The following is a 27,915-nucleotide window of genomic DNA, read 5'->3' on the forward strand; positions in this document are numbered from 1 at the left end:
GATGCACCCAAGACAATGTACACCAGACACATGAACTAACTTACATGATTGATTGGACATGTGAATGCACATTTGCATCTTTCAAAGTTCGCAACTTGAAGGTTCATATGTAGGGGACTTCCTGTATCCTACATCCAAAGACAAAGAAGAAGCCAGAATGAGATGGTAGGAGGGGCGCAATCACAGTGAAATCAAATCCCACACACACTGGGTAGGTGACCCACAAACTGGAAAATAATTATACCACAGAAGTTCTCCCACAGGAGTGAAAGTTCTGAGCCCGACACTGCCTCCCCAGCCTGGGGGTCTGGCAATGCAAAGAGGATCCCCCAGAGAAACTGGCTTTGAAGGCCAGTGGGGTTTGACTGCGGGAATTCTACAGGACTGGGGAAAACAGAAAATCTGCTCTTGGAGGTGCACACAAGATCTCATGTGCACCAGGACCCAGTGAAAACAGCAGTGATCTCATAAGAACCTGGGCCAGACCTACCTGCTGGTAATTGGAGGGGTCTCCTGCAGAGGTAGGGGTGACTGTAGTTCACAGTGGGGACAAACACTGGAGGTGGTGGTTCTGGAGAGTACTGATTGGCATGAGCCCTCCTGGACACTGCCTTTATCTCACCAAGACCTGGCCCCACCCAACATCCTGTAGGCTCCAGTGCTGGGACACCTCAGACCAAACAACCAACAGGGCAGAAACACAGCCCCACCCATCAACAGACAGGCTGCATAAAGTCTTCCTGAGTAAACAACTGCCCACTAAACACACCCCCTGACACAGCACTGCCCACCAGAGGGATAAGACACACCTCCAGCCACCAGTGGGCAGGAACCAGTCCCTCCCATCAGGAAGCCTGCACAAGCCTCTTAGACAGGCCTCATCCACCAGGGGGCAGACAGCAGAAGCAAGAAGAACTACAACCCTCCAGCCTGCAGAATGGAAACCACAATCAATCACAGAAAGTTAGACAAAATGACACAGCAAAGGCATATGTCCCAGATGAAGGAACAAGATAAAAATCCCAGAAGAACAACTAAATGAAGTGGAGATAGGCAATCTACCTGAAAAAGAATTCAGAGTAATGATAGTAAAGATGATCTAAGATCTTGGAAAAAGAGTGGAGGCACATACTGTGAAGATACAAGAAATGTTTAACAAAGACCTGGAAGAACTAAAGAACAAACAGGCAGAGATGAACAATACAATAACTGAAATAAAAAATACACTAGAAGGGATCAATAGCAGAATAACTGAGGCAGAAGAACGGATAAGTGACCTGGAAGACAGAATGGTGGAAATCACTGCCATGGAACACAATAAAGAAAAAAGAATGAAAAGAAATGAAGACAGTCTTAGAGACCTCTGGGACAACATTAAATGCACCAACATTCACATTATAGGTGTTCCAGAAGGAGAAAAGAGAGAGAAAGGACCTGAGAAAATATTTGAGGAGATAAATAGCTGAAAACTTCCCTAACATGGGAGAGGAAACAGTCACCCAAGTCCAGGAAGCACAGAGAGTCCCAGGCAGGATAAACCCAAGGAGGAACACACCGAGACACATAGTAATCAAACTGACAAAAATTAAACACAAAGAAAAATATTAAAAGCAAGAAGAGAAAAGAAACAACATACAAGGAAACTCTCAGCTAATTTCTCAGCATAAACTCTGCAGGCCAGAAGGGCACAATATATTTAAAGTGATGAAAGGGAAAAACCTACAACTAAGAATACTCTACCCAGCAAGCCTGTCATTCAGATTCAGAGAAATCAGAAGCTTTACAGACAAGCAAAAGTTAAGAGAATTCAGCACCACCAAACCAGCTTTGCAAAAAATGCAAAAGGAACTTCTCTAGGCTGAAAAGAAAAGGCCACAACTAGAAACAAGAAAATTATGAATGGAAAAGCTCACTGGTAAAGGCAAACATACAGTAAAGGTAGGAAATCACCTACACCCAAATAGGATATCAAAACGAGCAATGGTGAGACGAGGAGAGTACAAATGCAGGATATTGGAAATGCATTTGAAATTAAAAGACCAGCAACTTAAAACAATCTTGTTTATATATAGACTGCTATATCAAAACCTCATGGTAACCACAAACTGAAAATCTGCAATAGATACACAAAAAAGAAAGAGGAATCCAAGAGAACAAAAAAGGAAGGGAAGAGAAAAGACCCTCAAAAACAAAGAAAAAACAATTTTTAAAACAGCAATAAGAACATACATATTGATAATTACCCTTAAGTGTAAATGGATTAAATTCTCCAACTGAAAGACATAAACTGGCTGAATGGATAGAAAAACAAGACCTGTATATATGCTGTCCACAAGACACCCACTTCATATCTAGGGACACATACAGACTGAAAGTGAGGGGTTGGAAAAGGTATTCCATGCAAATGGAAATCAAAAGAAAGCTGGTAGTAGTACTCATATCAGACAAGATACACTTTAAAATAAAGACTGTTACAAGAGACAAAGACAAAGGAGGACACTACATAATGATCAAGGGATCAATCAAAGAAGATATAACAATTGTAAATATATATGCACCCAACATAGGAGCACCTCAGTATATAAGGCAAATACTTACAGCCATAAAAGGAGAAATTGACAGTAACACAATACTAGTGGGGGACTTTAACACCCCATTTTCATCAATGGAGAGATAATCCAGACAGGAAATCAATAAGGAAACATAGGTCTTAAATGACACATTAGACCAGATGGACTTAATTGATAGCTACAGAGCATTTCATCTGAAAGCAACAGAATACACATTCTTCTCAAGTGCACATGGAACATTCTCCAGGATAGATCACAAGGTGGGCCACAAAGTGAGCCTTAGTAAATTTAAGAAAATTGAAGTCATGTAAAGCATCTTTGCCAACCACAACACTATGAGATTAGAAATCAACTAAAAGAATGTGGAGGCTAAACAATATGCTACTAGGGACTTTCCCGGTAGTCCAGTGGCTAAGACTCTGCACTCCCAATGCAGGGGGCCCAGGTTCAATCCCTGGTCAGGGAACTAGATCCCACATGGTGCAACTAAAGATCCTGCATGCCACAACTAAACGATCCCACAAGTAGCAACAAAGATCCCATGTGCCACAACTAAGACGCGGCACACCCAAATAAATATTTAACAATATGCTACTGAACAGCCAATGGATCATTGAAGAAATAAAAGAGGAAATCAAAAAATATCTAGAGACGAATGAAAATGAAAATACGACAATCCAACACCTACAGGACGCAGCAAAAGCATTTCTAAGAGGGAAGTTTATAGCAATACAATCTTACCTCAGGAAACAAGAAAAATCTCAAGTAAACAACCTAACCTTACACCTAACTCAACTAGAGAAAGAAGAACAAACAAAACCCAAAGTTAGTAGAAGGAAAGAAATCAAAAAGATCAGAGCAGAAATTAATGAAATAGAGATGAAGAAAACAATAGAAAAGATCAATGAAACTAAAAGCTGGTTCTTTGAAAAGACAAAATTGATAAACCTTTAGCCAGACTCATCAAGAAAAAAAAGGGAGAGGGCTCAAATCAATAAAACTAGAAATGAAAAAGGAGAAGTTACAACTGACACCACAGAAATACAAAGGATCATAAGAGACTGCTACAAGCAACTGTATGCCAATAAAATGGACAACCTAGAAGAAACAGACAAATTCTTAGAAAGGTACAATCTCCAAAAACAGAACCAGGAAGAAACAGAAAATATGAACAGACCAATCAAAAGTACTGAAATTGAAACTGATTTAAAAAACCCCAACAAACAAAAGTTCAGGACCAAATGGCTTCACAGGCAAATTCTATCAAACATTTAGAGAAGAGTTAACACCTAGCCTTCTGCAACTGTTAGAAAAAAATTGCAGAGGAACACTCCCAAACTCATTCTATGAGGCCACCATCACCCTGACACCAAAACCAAAGATACCTCCAAAAAAGAAAATTACAGGCCAATATCATTGATGAACTTAGATGTAAACATCCTTAACAAAATACTAGCAAACCAAATCCAACAATACATTAAAAGGATCATACACCATGATCAAGTGGGATTTATCCCAGGGATGCAAGGATTTTTCCATATCTGCAAATCAATCAGTGTGATAGACTACATCAACAAATTGAAGAATAAAAACCATATAATCATCTCAATAGATTTGCATAAAAATCTTTTGACAAAATTCAAAACCCATTTATGATTAAAAAAAAAAAAAGAACTCTCCAGGAATTGGGCATAGAGGGAACATACCTCAACATAATAAAGCCCATATATGACAAACCTACAGCTAACATCATATTCAATGGTGAAAAGCTAAAAGCATTTCCTCTAAGATTAGGAACAAAACAAGAATGTCCACTCTCGCCACTTCTATTCAACATAGTTGTGGAAGTCCTAGCCATAACAATCAGAGGAAAAAAAGAAATAAAAGGAATCCAAATTGGAAAAAAAGTAAAACTGTCACTGTTTGCAGATGACATGATGCTATACATAGAAAATCCTAAAGATGCTACCAGAAAACTACTAGAGCACATCAGTGAATTTGTTAATGTTGCAGGATACAAAATTAATACACAGAAATCTGTTGCATTTCTATACATCAACAACAAAAGATCAGAAAGAGAAATAAAAGAAACAATCCCATTTATCATCTCATCAAAAAGAATAATACAGGGCTTCCCTGGTGGCGCAGTGGTTGAGAATCTGCCTGCCAATGCAGGGGACACGGGTTCGAGCCCTGGTCTGGGAGGATCCCACATGCCGCGGAGCAACTGGGCCCGTGAGCCACAACTACTGAGCCTGCGCGTCTGGAGCCTGTGCTCCGCAACAAGAGAGGCCGCGATAGTGAGATGCCTGCGCACCGCGATGAAGAGTGGCCCCCGCTTGCCACAACTAGAGAAAGCCCTCGCACAGAAACGAAGACCCAACACAGCCAAAAATAAATAAATAAATAAATTTATAAAAAAAAAAAAAAAAAAAAAAAAAAAAAAAAAAAAAAGAATAATACACCCAGGAATAAACCTACCTAAAGAGGCAAAAGAACCATACTCCGAAAACTAAAAGACACTGATGAAAGAAATCGAAGATGACACACACAGATGGAAAGATATACCATGTTCTTGGATTGGAAGAATCAATATTGTCAAAATGACTGTACTACCCAAAGCAATCTACATATTCAATGCAATCCCTATCAAATTACCAATGGCATTTTTTCACACAACTACAACAAAATATTTTAACATTTGTATGGATACACAAAAGATCCCAAATAGACAAAGCAATCTTGGGAAAGAAAAACGGAGCTGGAGGAATCAGGAGGAATCAAGTATAGTCTCACTTCAGACTATACTACAATGCTACAGTCATCAAAACAGTATGTACTGGCACAAAAACAGAACTATAGATCAATGGAACAGGATAGAAAGCCCAGAAATAAACCCATGCACCGATGGTCAATTAATCTATGATAAAGGAGGCAAGGCTATACAATGGAGAAAAGACAGTCTCTTCAATAAATGGTACCTGGAAAACTGGACAGCTACATGTAAAAGAATGAAATTAGAACAGTCTTGAACACCATACACAAAAATAAACTCAAAATGGATTAAACACCTAAACGTAAGACTTGATACCTTAACTCTTAAAGGAAACCATAGGCAGAACACTTTGACATAAATTGAAACAACATCTTTTTCAATCCGTCTCCTAGAGTAATGGAAATAAAAATAAAAATAAACAAACGGGACCTAATTAAACTCAAAAGCTCTTGCACAGCAAAGGAAAAACCATAAACAAAACGAAAAGACAACCCACAGAATGGGAGAAAATATTTGCAAATGATGCAACCAACAGGGGATTAATCTCCAAAATCTACAAACACCTCATGCAGCTCTGTATCAAACAAACAAACAAACTACCCAATCAAAATATGGACAAAATATCTAAATAGACATTTCTCCAAAGAGAAATGGAGAAGTGTGCCCCTTGGCCGCACAGATTGCCAAGAGGCACATGAAAAGATGCTCAACATCACTAATTATTAGAGAAATGCAAATCAAAACTACAGTGAGATATCATCTCACACCAGTCAGAATGGCCATCATCAAAGAGTCTACAAATAGTAAATGCTGGAGAGGGTGTGGAGAAAAGTAACCCTCCTACACTGTTGGTGAGAATGTAAATTGGTAGAGCCATAATGGAGAACAGTATGGAGGTTCCTTAAAAAACTAAAAATAGAGCTACCATATGAACCATGGTTCCTTTTGAACCATGGTTTTATCTGGAGAAAACCATGGTTCAAAAGGATACATGCACCCCAATGTTCATTGCAACGCTATTTACAATAGCCAAGACACAGAAACAACTAAATGTCCATCAATAGAGGAATGGATAAAGAAGATGTGGTACATATATACAATGAAATATTACTTAGCCATTAACAAGAATGAAATAATGCCATTTGCTGCAACATGGATAGACCTGGAGATTATCATACTAAGTGAAGTAAGTCAGACAGAAAAAGACAAATATTTCAATATGATCAATTGCTTATCAATATAAGCAATATGATATTGCTTATATGTGGAATCTAAAAAAAAATCATACAAATGAACTTATTTACAAAACAGAAACAGACAAACTTAGAAAACAAACTTATGGTTACCAAAGGGGAAAGGTGGGTGGGAGGGACAGATTAGGAGTTTGGGATTGATATATATACACTACTGTATTTAAAATAGACAACCAACAAGGACTTACTCTATAGCACAGGGAACTCTGTTCAATATTCCACAATAACTTAAATGGGAAAAGAATTTGAAAAAGGATACATGTATATGTATAACTGAATCACTCTGCTGTACACCTGAAAGTAACACAACATTGTTAATCAACTATACCCCAATATGAAATAAAATTTTTTTAAAAATCACTGAATTGTCCCCCTCACCTGTTTGCAGGTAAGCTTCAGTAACCGTGTGATGGTGCTCTAGCAAGTCCCCTGGGGTCATAGAGAAGGGAGGCCACCTGCTGGCAGGAGACATACAGCTGCCAATCATGCAGAAACCAGAAAAGCAGAAACAGCAACTCCCCAGCAATGGAAAGAGCACAGGATTGGCTCCTTTTTAAGAGATGTCAACACTGGGAGAAATATGGGCAGTTCTTTAGTTCAGGTCCACTCCAGATATTAGTCTAGCCAGGAACTGGCACTGATTTGCAGCTCCAAGCACAGCTCTGTATACAGTGATAAAAGAAGATCACAAGGGAGGGAGGGAGGGAGGGAGGGAGGCAGAGAGACAGGCAGGAAGGAAGGTAGGCCGATAGATTCCTAAATTCTCGGCAGTTTCTTTTTTTTTTTTTTGATTAAAATTCAACTAAAAGCTGGAACACACTTTGTATCTCTTGAAGGTTTAAAATAGCTATGGAGTTCAGAAAGAGCCACAAGCTCTGGCAGTGAGGAAAGAGGCCTGGTCAAAGCGGAGGATTTTATTGAGAAGTGGAAAATAATGTTGGATAAATACTGTAGGCAGTCTTTTAAAAAATGCTATTAGCTTATCAGAATGATTTTTTTTTCTTTCCTTTGTTTCCTTCCTGATTACTCAATTTTGTTTTATCCAAAGGAGAATCTAAAAAAAAAGTTAGTTTGGTTTGGTTTGACCTGGTTGACCAGCTCATTTGAGAAGATTAAAAACAGCAAACAGGAAAGAACCAAGCCGAGAAATTCATTTCCACCCTCAACATTTCTTTTTTAATTAATTAATTTATTTATTTTTGGCTGTGTTGGGTCTTCATTGCTGCACGCGGGCTTTCTCTAGTTGCGGTGAGCGGGGGCTACTCTTTGTTGCGGTGCGCAGGCTTCTCATTGTGGTGGCTTCTCTTGTTGTGGAGCACACGCTCTAGGCGCACGGGCTTCAGTAGTTGTGACTTGTGGGCTCAGTAGTTGTGGCTCATGGGCTTCAGTAGTTGTGGTGCACAGGCTTAGTTGCTCCGTTGCATGTGGGATCTTCCCGGGCCAGGGCTCGAACCCATGTCCCCTGCATTGGCAAGCAGATTCTTAACCACTGTGCCACCAGGGAAGACCAACATTTCTTTTTATATTTTAACTTGAATAGATCTTTTCAGTGCTTTGGAAATTTTTGAGAATCCTTAATCTTTTATTTCATTTTGTAATTCATTTAAATTTTATAATTTATTGGACATTTCTTTGCTGAGAAATTTCTGCATTCCTATAACTAAAGGGAATGAGTTTTTCTTGGATCCCCAAAGAAATGCATTTTTGGTCTGAATTGAAACCATACTTTATCTTTCAAACCCTTATCTCCTGGATTTCTCCTAGCCATTTGCTGTGGCTCTCTTCTGACCAGGTCATTTGAGATGTAGAAAAGAAAACTCAAGAGCTGCTCCCTAGGGCAGCTTCTAGGTACCTGGGCTTCAGCTCAATTCCAATGCCCATCTTGCATTTTCTTATAGATCTTGATGAGTGTGCAACTAAGCAGCACAACTGCCAGTTCCTGTGTGTTAACACCATTGGCAGCTTCACATGTAAATGTCCTCCTGGATTTACCCAACACCATACTGCCTGCATTGGTAAGTGGGAGGGGAAAAATCCTATCTGGAGTGCAGCTATTCCTCTAAGGGATTGTTTTCGAGCACTTCTGCTGTTGGAATAAGAAGATAAAACTCAAAAAAATATGTGAGTACATGTATGTGTGTCTATGTGTGTGTGTGTGTGCATGCGTGTATGTGAAAAGCTATTGGCCTTTTCTGAGCAAATCACCCTTCTTTCTTTCTTTCAAACAACACAAAGACAGCTCCGGGGAAGCTTCACCCTCTCCTTTCCCCCACTGCTTCTTACAGATAACAATGAATGCACCTCTGACATCAACCTGTGTGGGTCTAAGGGCATTTGCCAGAATACTCCTGGAAGCTTCACCTGTGAATGCCAGCGGGGATTCTCACTTGATCACAGCGGTGCCAGCTGTGAAGGTGAGTAGAGCCCTTAGCTTGATCCAGCTGGCCGGTCCTTGTGGAGGTTGCCTATAAACACCTACGTCGTCATCCTCTAGGAGGCATCAGAGCTGAGCACAGGGGAGATAGCCAGCTGAAGACGGGAAACGTTTTCTCTAGTCTGCACGGGTCCCATATCTTAGAGATCCATCTTTTGTCTCATGCTTGATTGTGTCCGTAACACATGCTTCTCCCGAATATAACAAGGCTTTTTCTGCTCAGTTGTTAATTTAGTCGAATAGGGAATGACCCAGTCAAGAAAAGTAGCCAGATTCCTGAATTTGACTAATTTTCTAGTCACTGGATCCAGAGTCTTAGAAGGATTCCCTCAATGTGGATTAAATATATGAGGACTAGCTCTTCTGCTAATATATGATTAAATGTTTTACTTGTAGTTTTTAGGATTTTGTTTTTGTACTGACATTTTGGTTTCTAATTCTGGCACAAATAAGGAAATATAAATAATTTACACAGCTGTCTCATAGAGTGCTCTTGTGCCTTGCGTTAGTTTCTTCATCATTTTTATTTGTGGACTTTACCAGGGATATATGAATGTTTTTTTTCCTTGGACTTATCAAAAGCTCCAGAGTAGATATTCTTGAAGTTTTTGGTGGTAGAATAATTTTTTAAGGATCAGATTTCTGATGAAATTGCCTTTCACTTCCATATGCATATAAATGTTGCTTCAGAGAACACCTCTGAGACAAGCACTGATGTGACTTAAAGGCGACTCTGCCTTCTTTTTCAGATGTGGACGAGTGCGAAGGGAACCATCGCTGCCAGCATGGCTGCCAGAACATCATCGGGGGCTACAGGTGCAGCTGCCCCCAGGGCTATCTCCAGCACTACCAATGGAACCAGTGTGTTGGCAAGTAGTTTTCCCTTGTTCACAAGATGAACTGCTATCAGCTCCCATGAGTCAGAAAACTGCTTTCTTTCTAAAAAGTTTCAACTTGTCATTGAAGCAACAAATAGTCATTTCAAATTGTCCGTACCTGTTGAATCCAGAAGGAAGTCACAGCCTTTGCAAAGTAGCAAACTAAGAAAAAAAATAATAATGATAAAGGGTATTTTGAGGGCATTTGAAATGAAATGTCCCCAGAATTCCTTGACTCCCAATATCCCCTTGCTCTCCTGCTTCATTGCTAGTCATCAGCCCACATGGAGTTCTCTTCACCTTAGAGGCCAACAAAATCCTGCTTCTGACTGTAGTTTATGAGCCAGCCAGAGGCTATTATGAGCAACTTTTGGCCAGAAGACTCAGAAGTGGTTCCACTGAGTGCTATACATCTTTGGGGCAGAGTGCAAGCAGCAAACACAAAAATTTTTTTTTTCAGGATTGCTAATTTGTTTTGAATAATAAGGGAGTCCCCCAGACTCTCCCATTAAATTGAAGCTGTCATTTTTGATTCCACAGTGTCATAGGAAAATAACTCTTAATGCAGATCAGAGAATCCCAACATTGCAAATTTAGAGGGACCCCAATCCATCTAGCCCAAGCCCTTTGTTTTACTGATGAAGGCTTAGAAGCCCAGGAAGGAAAGGTAGTCTGTCCTTTATTGGTTCTTTGGTGGCAGGACCAGAGCTAGAACCCAAGGCTCTCAACTTCATGTTTTAGAGCTGCCTTTCTAGTGTCACCTTCACTTGTTTTATTTTTTCATTCAGCAAGTAGCACTGCAAGCTTTGTGCTCTGGTGACCTGTTTGTTTTGGCTGCCACTCTCTTGGGTACAGGGCCCTCCTTAGCAAAAACAAAGAGCGACTGCCTCCTGGGTGGCTGCTCCACATTGCGACGCTTGACTTGACTCCAAGTGAAGACACGTTTGGTACGTGTTCATTTACCAAACGTGTGTCTCTCTCATCTGGTTTGATTCTTTGCAAGATGCGGTTTTGCAGAGGTGAGTAGTGTTGGCTAAAATGACCACAGTGCTAGAGTTTAGGCTGTACAAGCTTGCTGATTAGCTGTCTGGTTTTAATAAAAAGCCCTTTGTTATCAGCTCAGGAAGGTCTTGGATTTTAATCACCAGTTTCTGACATTGTTCACAGAACTTCCGGCATGAGCTTTGTTGATTCCATACCCAGCATATGAGCCTATCTGCCCTTATTACGTAGGTCCCTTGAATGAAATTGGAGCTGTGGAGAAGAGTATAAAAGAGGTGAGGTCTGTCACTGCTGGGCCTTACCCTCCTCTTCCTACACTCAGTCCAGAAATAGTAGAGATAGCCAGGTCATGCCCTCGTTGCCTGGAGATTCTATTTTGGCCCCATGAAGATCATCTCCTGCCTGGGACTTGTGGAAGAATGAGTCTATTAGGAAGTGGGAAGAGAGGGGAGGATCAAGATGGCAGAATAGGAGGATGTGGAGCTCACATCCCCTCACAAACACATCAAAAATACATCTACAGGACTTCCCGGGTGGCTCAGGGGTTAAGAATCCGCCTGCCAATGCAGGGGACACGTGTTCGAGCCCTGGTCCGGGAAGATCCCACATGCCGCGGAGCAACTAAGCCCGTGTGCCACAACTACTGAGCCCGTGTGCCTAGAGCCAGTGCTTGGCAAGAAAGAGAAGCCACCACAATGAGAAGCCCATGCACCTCAGTGAAGAGTAGCCCCCGCTCGCCGCAACTAGAGAAAGCCCGTGCACAGCACTGAAGACCCAATGCAGCCAAAAAAAAAAAAAAATACATCTCCATGTGGAGCAACTCTCACGGAAAACCAACTGGAAACTGGCAGAAGACTTCTTATTCGACCAAAGTGGCAGGAAAGATCTCCATGAAGCTGGGTAGGGTGGAAAAACATAAAATAAAAAAGAAGGCATCGGGATGCGACTGGAACCCCTGGGACGATCTGTGAAGGAGGGAAGGTCCACGTGGACAGCCCTCACCCCGAGGAGCTTCCTTGCCTGCTGGGAGGTCTGCTGGGACAGATGGAGGGAACTGGACTCTGCTTGTGAGGGGGGCACACGTGCCAGCTTGCTAGCAGTCAGGGCGGAGAGAGACCAGCACTGACAGCTGCCACCTTGCCACACTTCTCAGTCTGAAACTCATGTGGGGCTGGGCTGCCAGTATAAGCAGTGACTAAGTGCTGAATCTCAGGCAGGGGCGGGTCCGGCCACGGTGGATTTTGTCAGCACACACACCAGGCGGTGCCACAGAAACGCATGACTTGGGTGGACAGGCCCTGGGAAGGAGTACGCGGAGGCTGTTTCCTGGCAAGAGCACTCATCTCCACCCATTCCACCCCACAGCTTGGAGCCGGATCTGGGGTGGGCAGGTCCTCAGAGTGGCCTGTCACAGAGGCAGTCCAGGTTCCAGACAGTAGCACGACCACCTCGATTCCCGCAGCCACAGCACCCTGGCCTCCAGCACCAGCCCGCTCCACACCACAGCCTGGCACTAGGTCTGGGATGAACACAACAGAAAGGGACACAACCTTGGGCTGCTCCTCAGCAGAACCATGGACACCTGCATGGGTGGCACTTAGGTTTGCTGTGACCACACGGGCCTTACTTGCTTCAGCAGTCGCCTCCTTTGGGACAGAGCACACACTCAAGGGCAACGGAGCCTGGTCAAACCTGACCCTCAGGGCTTCTACTCCAACAACTGTGGAGCAGACACCACCCTGACAGGGCTGTGACAGCCACAGAGCAAAGAGGAGGCCCCACCCAACATCCAGTGCAGGCTATGGATGCACAACACCAATCACATCCTCTATCAAAGGAATAGTGGCCAGCACACTCTGAGGAAAGACGTGGCTGGCATCCATACCATAAATAATAGCGTTCTCACCAAAAATATTGGAATCACACAGTCTACACAGGGATGCTCCCACATAAAACACCCCTTCAAGACCACAGTAGATAACTTTCTCTGTCTCTATGAATTTAGGAGAAACAGTTAAGTAAAATGAAAAAGCATAGGAACTATTCCCAGTTAAAAGCATAAGAGAACCCCCCTGAAAGAACAGATAATGAAATAGACCTCACCAGTCTACTAAAGCCAAGTTCAATAAGGAGGTAAGAAAAATGCTAAAGAATTAATAAAGATTATCAATAGAAATGAAGATTAAACAATGAACTAGAAACTATAAAGGGGAACCAGTCAAAATTAGACAACTCAATTGCTGAGATAAAAACCAATCTAGAAGCAATGAATAGCACACTAAATAACACAGAAGAACAAATAAGTGATCTGGAAAACAGAATAATGGAAATCACCCAATCAGAACAGCAGACAGAAAGAAAAGTGAAAAAAAATGAAAGCAACATATGGGGCCTATGGGATAATACAAAGTGTGCCAATCTACATGTAACAGGGGTTCCAGAAGGAGAAGAGAGAGGGAAGGGGATCCAAAGTGTATTTGAAGAAATTATGGCTGAAAACTTCCCAAACCTAAAGAAGAAAACAGATATCCAGGTACAGGAAGCACAAAGGGTCCCAAACAAGATGCAACTAAACAGACCCACACCAAGACATATCATAATTAAAATGGGAAAAGTTAAAGAGAGGATTCTAAAGGCAGCAAGAGAAAGATTCAGTTGCAAGGGAACCCCCGTTAAGACTATCAGCTTATTTCTCTGCAGAAACTTTGCAGGCCAGAGGGAGTGTCATGATATAATCAAAGTCTTGAAAGGGAAAAACCTGCAACCTAAGATACTCTGCACTTGGCAACATTATCATTTAGAATACAAGGAGAGAGAAAAAATTTCTCAAATAAACAAAAACTAAAAGAATTCAGCAATACTAAACCTACCCTAAAAAAAAAAATATGGAGGGAATTCCCTGGCAGTCCAGTTGTTGGACTCCACGCTTCCACTGCAGGGGGCATGGGTGTTATCCCTGGTCAGGGAACTGAGCTCCCATATGCCATGTGGTGCAGCCAGGAAAAAAAAAAAAAATATTGAAAGGTCTTCTCTAAATAGAAAAGCAAGAATCTATAGGAAAGGGATAATCCCAATAGGAAAGGCAAATATATAAAAGGACTGAAGATCACTTAAGCCAGTACATAGATTAAAAAACCATCAAAAAATTGTTGTAAAGGTGATTATATCTACAATTAATAGCAAAAGCATAAACATGAAGATGTAAAATAGGACATCAAAATCACAAAATTTGGAGGAGGGGACTAAAAAAATGTAGATTGTTTAGAATGTGTTTGAGCTTATATGACTCTCAGTTTAAAGCAAGTAGATATAGTTATGGGTCAACATACTTGAAAACCAGGGTGACCACAAATTAAAAACATAAAATAGATTCACAAAAACCAAAAAGAAGGAAACTCAAACATAATATTTAAAAAACCATCAAACCACAAAAGGAAAAACAAAAAAGAAGACATGAACAAAGAACCACAAAATCAACTGGAGAACAAGGTTTAAAATGACAATAAGTACATACCTCTCAATAATTACTTTAAATGTCAATGGACTAAATGCTCTGATTGAAAGACACAGTGGCAGATTGGATAAAAAACAAGAACCTATAATATGCTGCCTACAAGACACTTACTTCAGGGAGAAAGACACAGGTTGAAAGTGAGGGGATGGAAAAAGATATTTCATGCAAATGGAAATGACAAGAAAACAGGGGTAGGAATACTCATATCAGGCAAAATAGACTTTAAAACAAAGTCCATAAAGAAAAAGAAGGACATTATATAATGATAAAGGGATCACTACAAGAAGAGGATATTACACTCAATAATACATGCACCCAATATAGGAGCACCTAAATATATAAAACAAATACTAACAGACATAAAGGGAGAAATTGACAGGAATACAATGATAGTAGGAGACTTTTACACCCTACTGACACCAATGGACAGATCCTTCCTCAGTGAGGCAGCAGAGGTCCTAAATGACACAACAGACCAGTTGGACTTAATTGATATCTACAGGACACTACATCCAAAACAAAAACACCAGAATACACATTCTTTTCAAACGCACATGGAACATTCTCTAGGATAGACCACTTCCCAGGTTACAAAACAAGCCTCAAGAACTTTAAGAGAATATAAATTATTTCAATTATCTTTTCTGACCACAATAGTATGAAATGAGAAATCAACCACAGAAAGAAAAATGGGGAAAAAAATGAACACATGGAGACTAAACAACATGCTACTAAAAAACCCAATGTGTCAACAATGAAATCAAAGAATCAGAAAATACCTCGAGACAAACAACAATGGAAACACAATCTTACACAATCTATGGGATGCAGCAAAAGCAGTTTTAAGAGGGAAGTTCACAGCAATACAGGCCTTCCTCAAGAAACAAGAAAAATCTCAAACAACCTAACCTACCACCTAAAAGAATTAGAAAAACAACAAGCAAAACCTAAAGTCAGCAGAAGGAAATAATAAAGATCAGAGAGGGAATAGATAGAGATTTTTTAAAAAACCAGAAAAGATCAATAAAACCAAGAACCAGTTTTTTGAAAAGATAAACCAAATTGACAAACCACTAGCCAGGCTCACCAAGAAGAAGAGAGAGAACCCAAATAAAATAAGAAATGAAAGAGGAGAAATAACAACTGATACCATAGAAATACAAAAAATCATAAGAGAATACTATGAACAGTTATATGCCAACAAATTGGACAACGTAGAAGAAATGGACAAGTTTTTAGAAACATACAGCCTGCCAAAACTGAATCGAGAAGAAACAGATAATTTGAACAGACCAATCACTAGAAGTAAAATAGAATCTGTAATGAAAAAAATTCCCTGCAAACAAAAGTACAGAACCGGACTGCTTCACTGGGGAATTCTACCAAACATACAAAGAAGAACTTATACCTAGCCTTCTCAAACTATTCCAAAAGATTTAAGAGGAGGTAACACTCCCAAAGTCATTATATGAAGCCACCATCACCCTGATGCCAAAACCAGACAAAGACACTACACAAAAAGTAAATTACAGGCCAATATCTTTGATGAATATAGATGCAAAAATCCTCAATAAAATATTAGCAAACTGAATCCAACAATACATTAAAAGGATCATACACCATGATCAAGTTGGATTCATTCCCAGGTCACAAAGGTGGCTCACATGCAAAATCAATGTGTTGCACCACGTCAACAAAAGGAAAGACAAAAACCACATGATCATCTCAACAGACACAGAAGAAGCATTTGATAAAATTCAACATCCATTCATGATAAAAACTCTCACCAAAGTGGGTATAGAGGGAACATATCCCAACATTATAAAAGCCATTACGACAAACCAACAGCCAATATAATGTTAAATGGTGAAAAGCTGAAAGCCTTCCCACTAAAATCTGGAACAAGACAAGGATGCCCACTCTCACCATTTCTATTCAACATAGTATTGGAAGTCCTAGGCACAACAATCAGAGAAGAAATAAAAGGTATCCAAATTGGAAGCAAAGAGGTAAAACTGTCACTATTTGCAGATGACATGATACTCTATATGGAGAACCCTAAAGACTCCAGACAAAAACTGTTGGAACTAATAAATGAATTCAGCAAGGTAGCAGGATACAAGATTAATATACAGAAATCTGTTCCATTTCCTTACACCAACAATCTGAGAAAGTAAAAAAAAAAAAATCCTGTTTAAAATCACATCAAAAAAATGAAATACCAAGGAATAAACTTTACCAAGGAAATGAAAGACCTATATGCTGAAAACTATAAAACATTAATAAAGGAAATTGAAAATGATTCAAAGAAATGGAAAGATATCTTATGCTCTTGGATTGGAAAAATTAATGTTGTTAAAATGGACATACTACCCAAAGCAATCTATAGATTTAATGTCATCCCTATCAAAATTCCTGTGACATTTTTCACAGAACTAGAAAAAAATCCCAAAATGTATATGGAACCACAGAAGACCCAGAATTTTCAAAGCAATTCCAAGGAAAAAGAACAAAGCTACAGGCATAAACCTTCCAGAATTCAGACTATAATACAAAGCTGCAATAATCAAAACAGCATGGTATTGGCACAAAAACATACATATAGATCAATGGAACAGATAGAGAGCCCAGAAATAAACCCACGCACCTACAGTCAATTAATCTGCAACAAAGGAAGCAAGAATATACAATGGAGGAAAGACAGTCTCTTTAGCAAGTGGTTCTGGGAAAGCTGGACAGCCGCATGTAAATCAGTGAAGTTAGAACACTCCCTCACACCATATACAAAAATAAACTCAAGATGGCTTAAAGACCTAAATATAAGACATGACACCATGAAATTCCTAGAAGAGAACATAGGCAAAACATTCTTGGACGTAAATCGTAGCAATATTTTCTTAGATCAGTCTCCCAAAGCAAAAGAAATAAAAGCAAAAATAAACAAATGGTACCCAACCAAACTTAAAAGCTTTTGTACAGCAAAGGAAACCATCAACAAAATGAAAAGACAACTTATGGAATGGGAGAAAATATTTGCAAATGATGAAACCTACAAGGGGTTAATATCCAAAATACACAAACAGCTCATACAACTCAGTATCAAAAAAACAGGCAAACCAATCAAAAAGTGGACAGAAAACCTAAATAGTCATTTCTCCAAAGAAGACATACAGATGGCCAATCAGCACATGAAAAGAGGCTCAACATTGCTAATTATTAAAGAAATGCAAATCAATACCACTGTGAGGTATCACCTTACACCGGTCAGAATGACTATCATCAAAAAGTCTACTATCTCCAAAAAAGTCTACTATCATCAAAAAGTCTACATCTGGAGAATGTGTGGAGAAAAGGGAACCCTCCTGCACTGTTGGTAGGAATGTAAATTGGTATAGCCACTATGGAGAACAGTGTGGAGATTATTTAAAAAACTAAAAATAGAGCTACCATATGATCCAGCAATCCCACTCCTGGGCATATATCCCAAAAAGATGAAAACTCTAATTCGAAAAGATACGTGCACCCCAGTGTTCATAGCAGCACTATTTACAATAGCCAAAATGTGGAAACAACCCAAGTGCCCATCAACAGATGATTGGTTTAAGAAGATACACACACACACACACACACACACAATGGAATATTACTCAGCCATAAAAAAATGAAATATTGCCATTTGCAGCAACATGGATGGACCTATATAATATATATAAGTGAATCACTTTGCTGTACACATGAAACTAACACTATTGTAAATCAACTAAACTTCAGTTTTAAAAAAGTGGGAAGAGGTTTGGGGGTTTTGATGCCCAGAAGATACCAGTTCAAACTGGTCTCATAATTCTTGGGAATTATAGTTACCCAGAATGAGCATCGTATTGCCTTGGGCCAGAATGGCTTCCCCAGAGCCATGCAGAGCAGATCTCTTGGACCAGCCCTCCCTGGATCCTTGCTCCTAGGCAGCCAGAAGTTCACTCTTGGAAGATGGATGGGTTTAGGGTAAAGGGCCACGGATATCATTGCTTTCTAGAAAATATCAAACTTGCAGCTTGAAGTTGGAGCTGACCCATCATGACCTAGAGGAAATTAGTAAAGGAAAGGCTGTTCTACATTTGGAGTTCTCCCAGTGGCTCTCCCTTACCACCACAGCTAAGACACACTATGCAAGCCTGATGCTGGAACCTTTGAGTTTAGGGTACAGAGTAAGTAGGTTTCCATCTGCTTTTAAGGAGTGTCTTTCAGAGACTCTAATGCTATTTCATTCAAATTAGAATTGTCTCTTTTTATGAAAAGAGCAAAACCCTCACCAACTTAAGTAACAACTGAAAGAATAAAACAAAGATTTTGGCGTGTAGAAAAATTCCTTGTGGAGCCATTTGCTCCAGGGTGCACACACAGGATGAAAAAGGTCAGGAAAAGTGCAAAACATGTTAAACAAATCATGGTATTTGTATATTGATAGAAAGGGTGAGTGCACAAACAGATTGTTTTCAAGCTGTAAACACTGAACATTTGCCAATTTCTTATCTGAATCCGTGCTCCACTCTACCCCATCTCTCCAACCCAGATAAGCAAGTTTAATTTAAACTTATTAGATTCTCAGGGAGGAAAAAATGTACAATAAAGTAAAAAAGAATGTGAAAAGGAGACAGGGAGAGTTCTTGACAGGAATAGATACTCCAAGTTAAAAAGAGAGATACTCAAATTCAGAAAGAACCTTAGCAATGATCTAGTCTGATCTGTTTCCTAACATACCAATCCCTCTCCAACCTAGAAAGGTACTCACCTTCTCCCAAGATAGCCCAATCTATGCATAGAAAACTTTAATTCTTAGAAATATCTTTTTCATAAAGAATGAACCTTTTCTCCCGCTAACTCCTAACCATTGGTCCTATTTCTGCTCCTTGGAACAAAACTGAATAAATCTAAGCTCTGTATTAACAGGTCTTCCCCACATATACCCATGCCTTAGAGGTTTTATCAGCCAGAGTCCCAGCAGGTAACAGATGGCTGCGCCCAACCAAAAGCTCAGGATACAGGAGGGGAGCTTGTGAATGCTCCATTCCGATCAGCCTTGTAGAGCCGAGGGCAGGTGAGAAGTCTGCAGGTGGATAAGCAAGGCAAGGAGAAGACGTTCAGCCCAGAGATAGTCCCTTCACCAAAGCAACTACCCTCGGTTCTTCGTTCATCCTTGGATGCCCATGGTCTCCATTAGTTTCTATCACACAGCTCACCTCTAATTTAAAATAAGGGAAAAAAGAACACAGACGATGGCATATTGAATCATTTTGTTTTAGGAACCTTAGAACCTAAGTGACCTTGGGTGGGTACTTGAGAGTCCTTGGATATAAAGGATCTCAAACAGATGCATAGCTAGGCACTGAGCCATAGCAGGCAGCTCAACCAATAGCTTTCTTATTGTATATCTACTCCTTCTTCTCTCTGTAACTACATACAGGCAAGAAGTGGTGGCGGGGGGCAGGTCGAGAAAGGAAGGGGGAGGAAGAGAAGGAAGAGAGGAAGGAAGGGTGGAAGGCAATATGAATTTTGTGTGTGTGTGTGTGTGTGTGTGTGTATATATATATATATATATATGCAAGTATCCTGCCCTCACCGTTTTTACCCACCTGTTCTCCTAATTTAAAAAAAAAAGATATTTTCTTAGAAACAATTTTGTTCTTGAAAAATGAATCTACCTCAGCAAATGAAAAAGTAAAAGAGAAAGGACCAGTTTAAATGTGGGTGAGTCTTTTGAGAGACACTGTGATATAAAGGAAAGCATGTGACTTTTGCAGTCAGACAGACCTGGGTGTGCATCTCTGCCCTGCGGCTGCTGCTGGGAGATCTTGGTGGGGCTTTCTGAGTCTTGCTTTCTTCATCTGGAAAATAGGGATTTTAATACCTACCTCCGTGACTGTTAGGCAGGTTAAGTAAATGGAGTGAAGTACCTAGTATCCCATCTGTCATACAGTAGGCATCTAATAAGTGTTAGTTGCCTTTCTCCTCCTCTCTTCCATTGGAAGTAGGTATTTGCTAAGTGAGGAGAAGGTCAATCACATGCATTCATATGAACATATGCCTGAAAATGGGCTATAGCAGTTAAGAAATGTCTTACCGGCAAACTTCCGTGCTGCCCTACAAAGGCAGGTCTACAAAAATATATTGGAAATTTCAGAAAAGTATACATCAGACATGATGAGAAACTTGAGGGTTTTTTTCCCCTTTGAATTGATTTGTTAAAGTTAGATTTCTTTTTCCTACTTATTGCCATCAGACTTGGCCGGTCCCTATCTGTAGCTGGTTCTGCAGCATCTGTGTCTCTTGTAGGTTTTCCCCAATTATTGCCTGTGAAGTCTGCACTGAATCTGTTCCAGCCATACTTAGCTTTAGACATGGCCCAGACTCTGGGCAGGAGGTGGTTTGGATAAGGGGGCCCATTCAGAGATGGGAGCAGACATACCAGAAGACACTACTCATCCCCAGGGCAAGCACCTGGGGGCTTTTACGGACCTTTGAAAATGAAGTCCTAGTGGGCCGACACTTCCTGCAGGATGTCAGCCCTTGCCAGCCCTACTCATCCTGAAAAAGGAAGGCTGAGAAAGCAGCCCCCAGGAATATGGTTCATCTCTGCTGTGGAGATAACCATCCTATTACTGGGCACTTGTGAAGCAAAGGTGCAGAGAACTGATTCCTGCCCTCCCACCCTGAACCCTAAACCTCAGCCATGACCCATCCCCCCACGTTCTTCACGGGATGCGCCCGTGGAGCAGGACATACAAGCGTTGGCTTCAGATGAGAACTGGAGTCTGCCGGTCCTCAGAGTGCCATTCCCTGATGTACTCTGCCCGGTGCACTTGACCTCAGAAACCACGTTTGCTCACCCTATGGCAAGAGACCACATCTGTTTCCACATCCTTCTCTCTTGTTCCCTTTCCCACCGCAGCCACCTCTGCCTGTGTTACCTTCCCAAGAGCCTTAGGGGAGGGCCAGCTGGCCGGCAGCAAGTGGCCTGATCCAGACACCTCCAGAGAAACCTCTGGCTGGTGTCACATATGCGGCGTCTTCTGTTTTCTTCTGCAGACGAAAACGAATGCCTCAGTGCTCACATTTGCGGAGGAGCCTCCTGCCACAACACGCTGGGGAGCTACAAGTGCATGTGTCCCGCTGGCTTCCAGTACGAGCAGTTCAGCGGTGGGTGCCAGGACATCAACGAATGTGGCTCTTCTCAGGCCCCCTGCAGTTACGGCTGTTCCAATACCGAGGGCGGCTACCTCTGTGCCTGTCCACCTGGCTACTTCCGAATAGGCCAAGGGTAAGCCCTGCTAGCCGTGGTCGTGGTTGGAGGCTTTCTCACTCGTGACATAATTAAGTATATTTAATTCAAAATGACCTGTCCTGGGAGAGCAGAACCATACTTTTTATGATTCTTGAGTTAATTCCAATTAGCGCTGCAAAGGTTTTAGGTTATTTTATTTGAAAGGGGACGTCTAGGTTTCTGGAAGTTCATAGAATGTCAAACAAAATAATGAAATGACATTGTAAATGCCTCGCTCTATGGCTCATCTGTCTCATTCTCTTGATCTTCACATCTTGTTGGAAAGCGATTCATCTCTCAGGAAATACAGGGGCTGCGACCCGTGACAGAACTGGACTCAGGCTGCGCTTTGCTGATGCAGCCTTCTCCTGGGGCAAGCAGGATTCTGTCTCGACTTAAAATGCCTTCTCATCTAGCTCCTGTTAGGATAAACCAAAAAGATACCTTTTGTGGAGTCCTTTACGGTTTTAAAGTATATTTTACATTTCAGACTTAAATTTACATTAAAAATTGCCAAAATAGCATTAAATATAAGAGTTAAAAGAATTACTGTATTTTCCAGGTAGAATACTTCACCACATTGTATGTGTGAGAGCTGGGGCAGGAAAGATGTGTTTTTATTCTACTCAGTAATTTAAAAGTTAGTGTTCAGTTTTCAAAGTTTAGGTCTTCTTCCCCACTGAATTAATCTGGACTTGGTTGTCTTGGTTTTGGCTATTCTGTGAAGGAGCTCAAATTTTAACTTTTTAATTAGGAACACAGACATTAAATATACATACACACCAACACACACACTTATATATATTCCACAACACACACATACATGTATATATCAAATTGTTAATTTTGTGGTCTTTGATTTCTTGACACACAAACATCAAGTGATTCATTTTGGGGTGTGTTGAAGGTAAAAGAATGTTTCATGGGAAGCACACAGAATGCCAGCAATAAGACTCAAATTTCCAGATGTTTGTGTCTGGCTCTCAGTAGACTCATTCTTTATAAGTTTAATGCCAGAACCATTTTCCCAGCAAAAATTGTGACACTCCAAACTGGCTTCTGGCCAGTGGGACTTTATAGTCACACTTCTTGTAAGTGGTGTTCCAGGGATATGAAAATACTGGAAGGGAGTTCTGAGAAAGGAGCCAAAGCCTGTGAATTTGGGGTTTGCCTTCCAATAATTTAATCATTATGTGAATGCACACACATACAGGATGAGCATTTATCATTTCATCCATTTTATTGTTTCTACACATTTCATGGTGCAAGATTAAAGGACAAGGAAAGGAAATGTGTCAGGCTCAGCAGGATTACAGAAAATATTAGAAACCTGTAAATTGCTGCAAAATGCAAAGTGTTCTTCTTATTGGCATTATATTTTGAATCTTAAAGGCATAAAGGAAAATGAGCTATAAAGAATAGATCAACTAATACAGAAAGAGAAAATAGTATTTGGTCTACATTATGGACCCAGTAGTGGACCCAGTAGTAGAGATCTACCCATTTATAACAATTTGGGCTCCTCCGTGAGTCACTAGAGTGGACCCTACCCCAATGTAAAGATTCTTTTAGGATCATTCAAATATTTCAACACATTTTGAAAGAGGAGCCTGGTAAATACATTCCAAGTGGCCTATGAAATAGTAAGCAGAATAACAAAACAAGGTACTTGTGAAACAGGCAAGCCTCCCTCCATAACTTGGCTTTAAAAACTGAAAGGCAAAGAAAAACAGCTGAACTAGTTTTCTCCTGGGCATGGGTTTGTTTATCCAGCCTCACATGAGTCAGAGCCAGTGGACCCAGTGGTTTTGAATGATTTGAAACAATTTCCCACAGTTGGGCAAGCTTTGATAACATGTATTTTATACATGGCATATCCTCACAATTTATATCTAAATCAACCTCAGTTATCACCTAGAGCTTTCTTCTTATCTCCAGGAGGAGCTTCAGCCAAAGTGACAGGTCTGATAATAGGAGAGATTGCTCGGAAGCTGGAGTGGTGAAGGCTGGTGACGGCGGTGGTGGTGGAAGTGGAGGTGGCAGCGATAGTACCAGTTAAGCAGGAAGAGGGCAAGGAACTGAACAGTGATGTCTCACACCTTTCTCACGCATGTGGAGCCTGTTTCATAAAAACAAGGCATTTTTATTGAACCTCCAGAGTCACATGGTCTCCCTCATCCTCTGTTCTTCTCTCGTTTCCACTCCCCGTTTCCTCCCCAGCAGTACAGCAAAACACCTGCCACATGTTATTTGGGAAGTGAAGGGACAAATAAATATGCAAAACGGGGCCTTGAGAGACAGTAGAAAGAAATCAGTCAACCCAGGGAACTGAGAATTTGAGGCCAAACACCGAGGGCTTCAGTGTTGTTCTCAGAACCAGCCGATCACCCAGTGGACAAATAATCAAGGACTGAATGTCACTAGGGAGGGTCCAGGCTTCACCAGAACTCCTGCTCCTCCATCTGCCAATTCTAACAAAAACCATCTCTGTTTCCCTTCTACCGTAGGCACTGTGTTTCTGGAATGGGCATGGGCCGAGGAAGCCCAGAGCCACCTGCCAGTGGGGAAATGGATGACAATTCCCTCTCCCCAGAGGCGTGTTATGAGTGTAAGATCAACGGCTACCCCAAACGGGGCAGGAAGCGGAGAAGCGCAAATGAAACAAATGCCTCCAACACTGAGGTAGGTCAGAAGGTGGTTTCTCCTGGTGTCTCCTACTGCAGAAGGGTCCTCCAGATTCCTACGGTTTCCTCCAAGAATGCCCCAAAGTGTGAAAAATCTCCCTGAGGAGAAAATCCGGACATTCCCTGAGCTCTAGGCTGTTATTTCACAAGGGTCTGTGGGGCTCTCTGGAGCTTCTTGCTGCTTTTAGGGAGTGGCCCATTCGAAGGTTTTCACATACTTGCTCATTTCCTCTGTCTCGCCGAAAAGAAAGTCAAACACCCACCCAAAGTCTGCTGAAAGGACAAGGTCTGAGATCCAGGACAGCAAGTGGGCAGGATAGTGAAGTGATATAGTCCTCCCTACACAGGGATGCCAAGTTCTGAAAGCTAGAGGCTCCTCTACTGAAAAGAGCCATGTGGAGTGTGAGGGAACTTGGATTCTAGACAAAAACAACATGGAGCTCAAGCAGCCTGGTTTTCTTTGCCTACGGCTGCTGCAGCCTTTCAGTCAACTCAGAAATGCAGATACTCACCCAGACCTCTGGCTGCAGGCCCGGAGAATCCAGCACATGTGGTCCCAGAGAGGCAAGCAAGAAGCCAGTGAAAAGCATTGAATATTAGCAGATCATCAGAGCCAGGAAGTAGGTTCATAGGTGTGTCTTTCGGTGGGGATGGTTTTGCGTCAGTGAATAAAATTGAAATAAACTGGTTCTTTCTTAGCATCAGTGCTGCAACCCATCTGCTGTGGTTTGGGAAATGAGATAAGTCTTTGGAAAGAAAATAATATATTAAAACAGTGGTTCTCAAACTTGAGTGTGCATCTGAATCATCCGGAAGGCTTGTTAAAACGGATTTCTGGAAAACATCCCCAGGGTTTCTGATTCACTAGGTCTCAGGTGACACCAAGAACTTGCATTTCTAACAGATGCCCAGGTGATACTGATGCTGTTGGTAGGGGACCACAGTTTGAGACCCACTGCAATAGAAGACCGCCAAATACAAGTGATTTCAACTTTCTCCTTGACATGTTTATTTTTTAATATTATAAAAATGTGCGAATTTAACATTCGTGGTTTAAGCAGTATTTTATGAATACTCACTTTCAATACAGTATATACAACATGAGAAGAAAGTTGTGTTAGTGTGAGATTTGAGTCACTTTTTCTTTAGTAAGTGGCATATTTACCTTTTCTTTAACACATTGCCATATGTCTTTCCAGGATCAGCCTGAGATAGAAGCCAATGTGAGTCTTGCAAGCTGGGATGTTGAGAAGACAGCCATGTTTGCTTTCAATATTTCCCACATCAATAACAAGGTCCGAATCCTAGAACTCCTTCCAGCCCTTACGACTCTGACGAATCACAACAGATACTTGATTGAATCTGGAAATGAAAACGGCTTCTTTAAAATCAACCAAAAGGAAGGGATCAGCTACCTCCACTTCACAAAGAAGAAGCCAGTGGTTGGAACCTATTCATTACAAATCAGTAGTAGTCCACTTTATAAAAAGAAAGAACTTAATCAGCTAGAAGATAAATATGACAAAGACTACCTCAGTGGTGAACTGGGTGATAATCTGAAGATGAAAATTCAGATTTTGCTTCATTAATTCACCATCCAGAGACCAAATAATTAAAAAACAAAGATAGATAGGTAGAACTCAATTTTTCCCCCAATCAGAATCTTCATATTATAGGTACAGTCTTTCACCACGTAAATTGCTATAAATAAGCACTATTCTTGTATTACAAAAGCAAGGTACAGGTGACTACCCTAGTTCAAAACAACCACTTTCTCAGGCTTCTCATGTATGTAGCTAAGCTACCTTGTCATATGTGTTTATTTTTGAAAACTGGGACATGTATTTCCACTGGGGGTTGGCCATTCATGCTGACATGCCATCCTTCTAGCAGACGTACAGGAATGTGCTTTCAATTTATGGACTGTTCTATTTTTTCAAATTGTAAAACTCTGCTTCTCCAAATACGAGTATTAGGTTGGCCATTTATAATATCTATTTGGTGCTAGTAAATTCTCAAACTAGATTTATAAATGCACTGTAATATTTACACAACTTAGAAACCAAATTACAAGTATTCAGTTCAAATACTTCATTAATTTCAATCAACCAAAGTTAGTTCAGTAGCTTATCTCAGTTATGAGTATAATACATTACATGTAAATTAAGTGTGTGTATACTGTAATCGTGCTATTTTTTATCATTGAAACATTTATAAACTAGAATAATAATGCCCTTAATGTGAGGGTTTGTAATGGTGCTTATTAAGACCAAAGACTTGTTAAATGTATACACCAAGTGGTAATGAAATTTCTGTGACTGGCCCACACATGCATGGAGGTCTGGGAGGACCAGGAAACAGCCTCAGCAGCCAGAGGATCACCAGTGCATCCTTCATCACACCTGTGCAATATGCCAAGATTACCCTCGGCCATTCCTGTCAACAAGGGGTCCATGTCATAAATGACACAATAAAACAGTCTCTTTTTTAGTGTACCCCTTGGCTTTGTGTTCTTGCATGGATGTGGGATTGGAGGGGCCATTCTGGAGACTAAATAAAGTCTCCTGAAATTAAACTATCCTGGATCTGTTAGTTACAGCATCTAAAGGTGCCAAATATACAACCACTAGAAGAAATTTTAACATATTTGAGTCAGTCCTTTGTTTTATTCATTCAAGACAGCGGAGTTATTTCTCACCAACAAGATGTTTAGACTGTAGCATTATTTCTAAAACGTGACCTAATTAATCCTGTGACTTTTAAACTACTAGATTTCAGTACTTAAAAACATCAAGTTCATTGTCTTAGAGCACATGCGTTCCATTATAAAAATTTATCATGCCCCCTCCCCTCAAATATACAGTGTTGGCAAGCTTAGGCGTTCCATCCTTTTTTTCTCCCCTAAACATCTGTTGTTAGTCAGTGCTAGCCTAATTACAAAGGGATAATCCCAAATTGAATCCAATTGAATGCTATAACTCTTGTTTTCTGAATGTCATAATTTGAAAATGCTGTTTTATTTTAAGAGCAATACTGAATATTTAACAGTTAAGCTTGTTCAATTGATAATGAATTTTTAAAAGCCCTTAGGGCATTTAAGGCTAGTGAAAATAAAAGTGAAATGAGGTTGCCGCATGGAGAAGAAACCATACAGGACACAGAAAAGTTCTCTCAAAAATCTTCAGAAAACTAGGCTGATGAAGATGGAGTAGGTATATTCTAGAAGACAAAACCAGGGTCAGTTGGTGTAAAGCTCAGTTTAGCACTTACCTTCCTAATTGTCAAGCTACCCATTGAGAGAATGTGTTTCCTTGCATCGTGGTGAGCTCCCTTGTCACTAGAGTGTTTCAGTCTAGGCAGCCAGTGGATAAGGATGATTTCTTCCACTAACAGGCCATGAACATCTCAAAGTATTCTTTTTTAAAAATCTATTATTTTGGGCTTCCCTGGTGGCGCAGTGGTTGAGAATCTGCCTGCTAATGCAGGGGA

At 40.7% G+C, this 27,915-nt stretch overlaps 1 protein-coding gene across 1 annotated transcript in view; it reads left to right on the top strand.

Annotated features, from left to right (window-relative positions):
- Positions 1–26,921, top strand: part of FBN1 (fibrillin 1) — a 254,846-nt gene extending 227,925 nt beyond the window's left edge. The window contains exons 60-65 of the mRNA XM_007170445.3: positions 8,498–8,614; positions 8,885–9,013; positions 9,783–9,902; positions 21,508–21,739; positions 24,250–24,424; positions 25,626–26,921. Of these exons, the coding sequence (XP_007170507.2) occupies positions 8,498–8,614; positions 8,885–9,013; positions 9,783–9,902; positions 21,508–21,739; positions 24,250–24,424; positions 25,626–26,015 (1,163 nt within the window). The 3' untranslated portion in view covers positions 26,016–26,921. The remainder of the gene's footprint in view (positions 1–8,497; positions 8,615–8,884; positions 9,014–9,782; positions 9,903–21,507; positions 21,740–24,249; positions 24,425–25,625) is intronic.
- Positions 26,922–27,915: the final 994 nt, after the last annotated feature.

The sequence above is a fragment of the Balaenoptera acutorostrata genome, chromosome 3 (genome assembly GCF_949987535.1).
Source record: "Balaenoptera acutorostrata chromosome 3, mBalAcu1.1, whole genome shotgun sequence".
NCBI lineage: Eukaryota > Metazoa > Chordata > Mammalia > Artiodactyla > Balaenopteridae > Balaenoptera > Balaenoptera acutorostrata.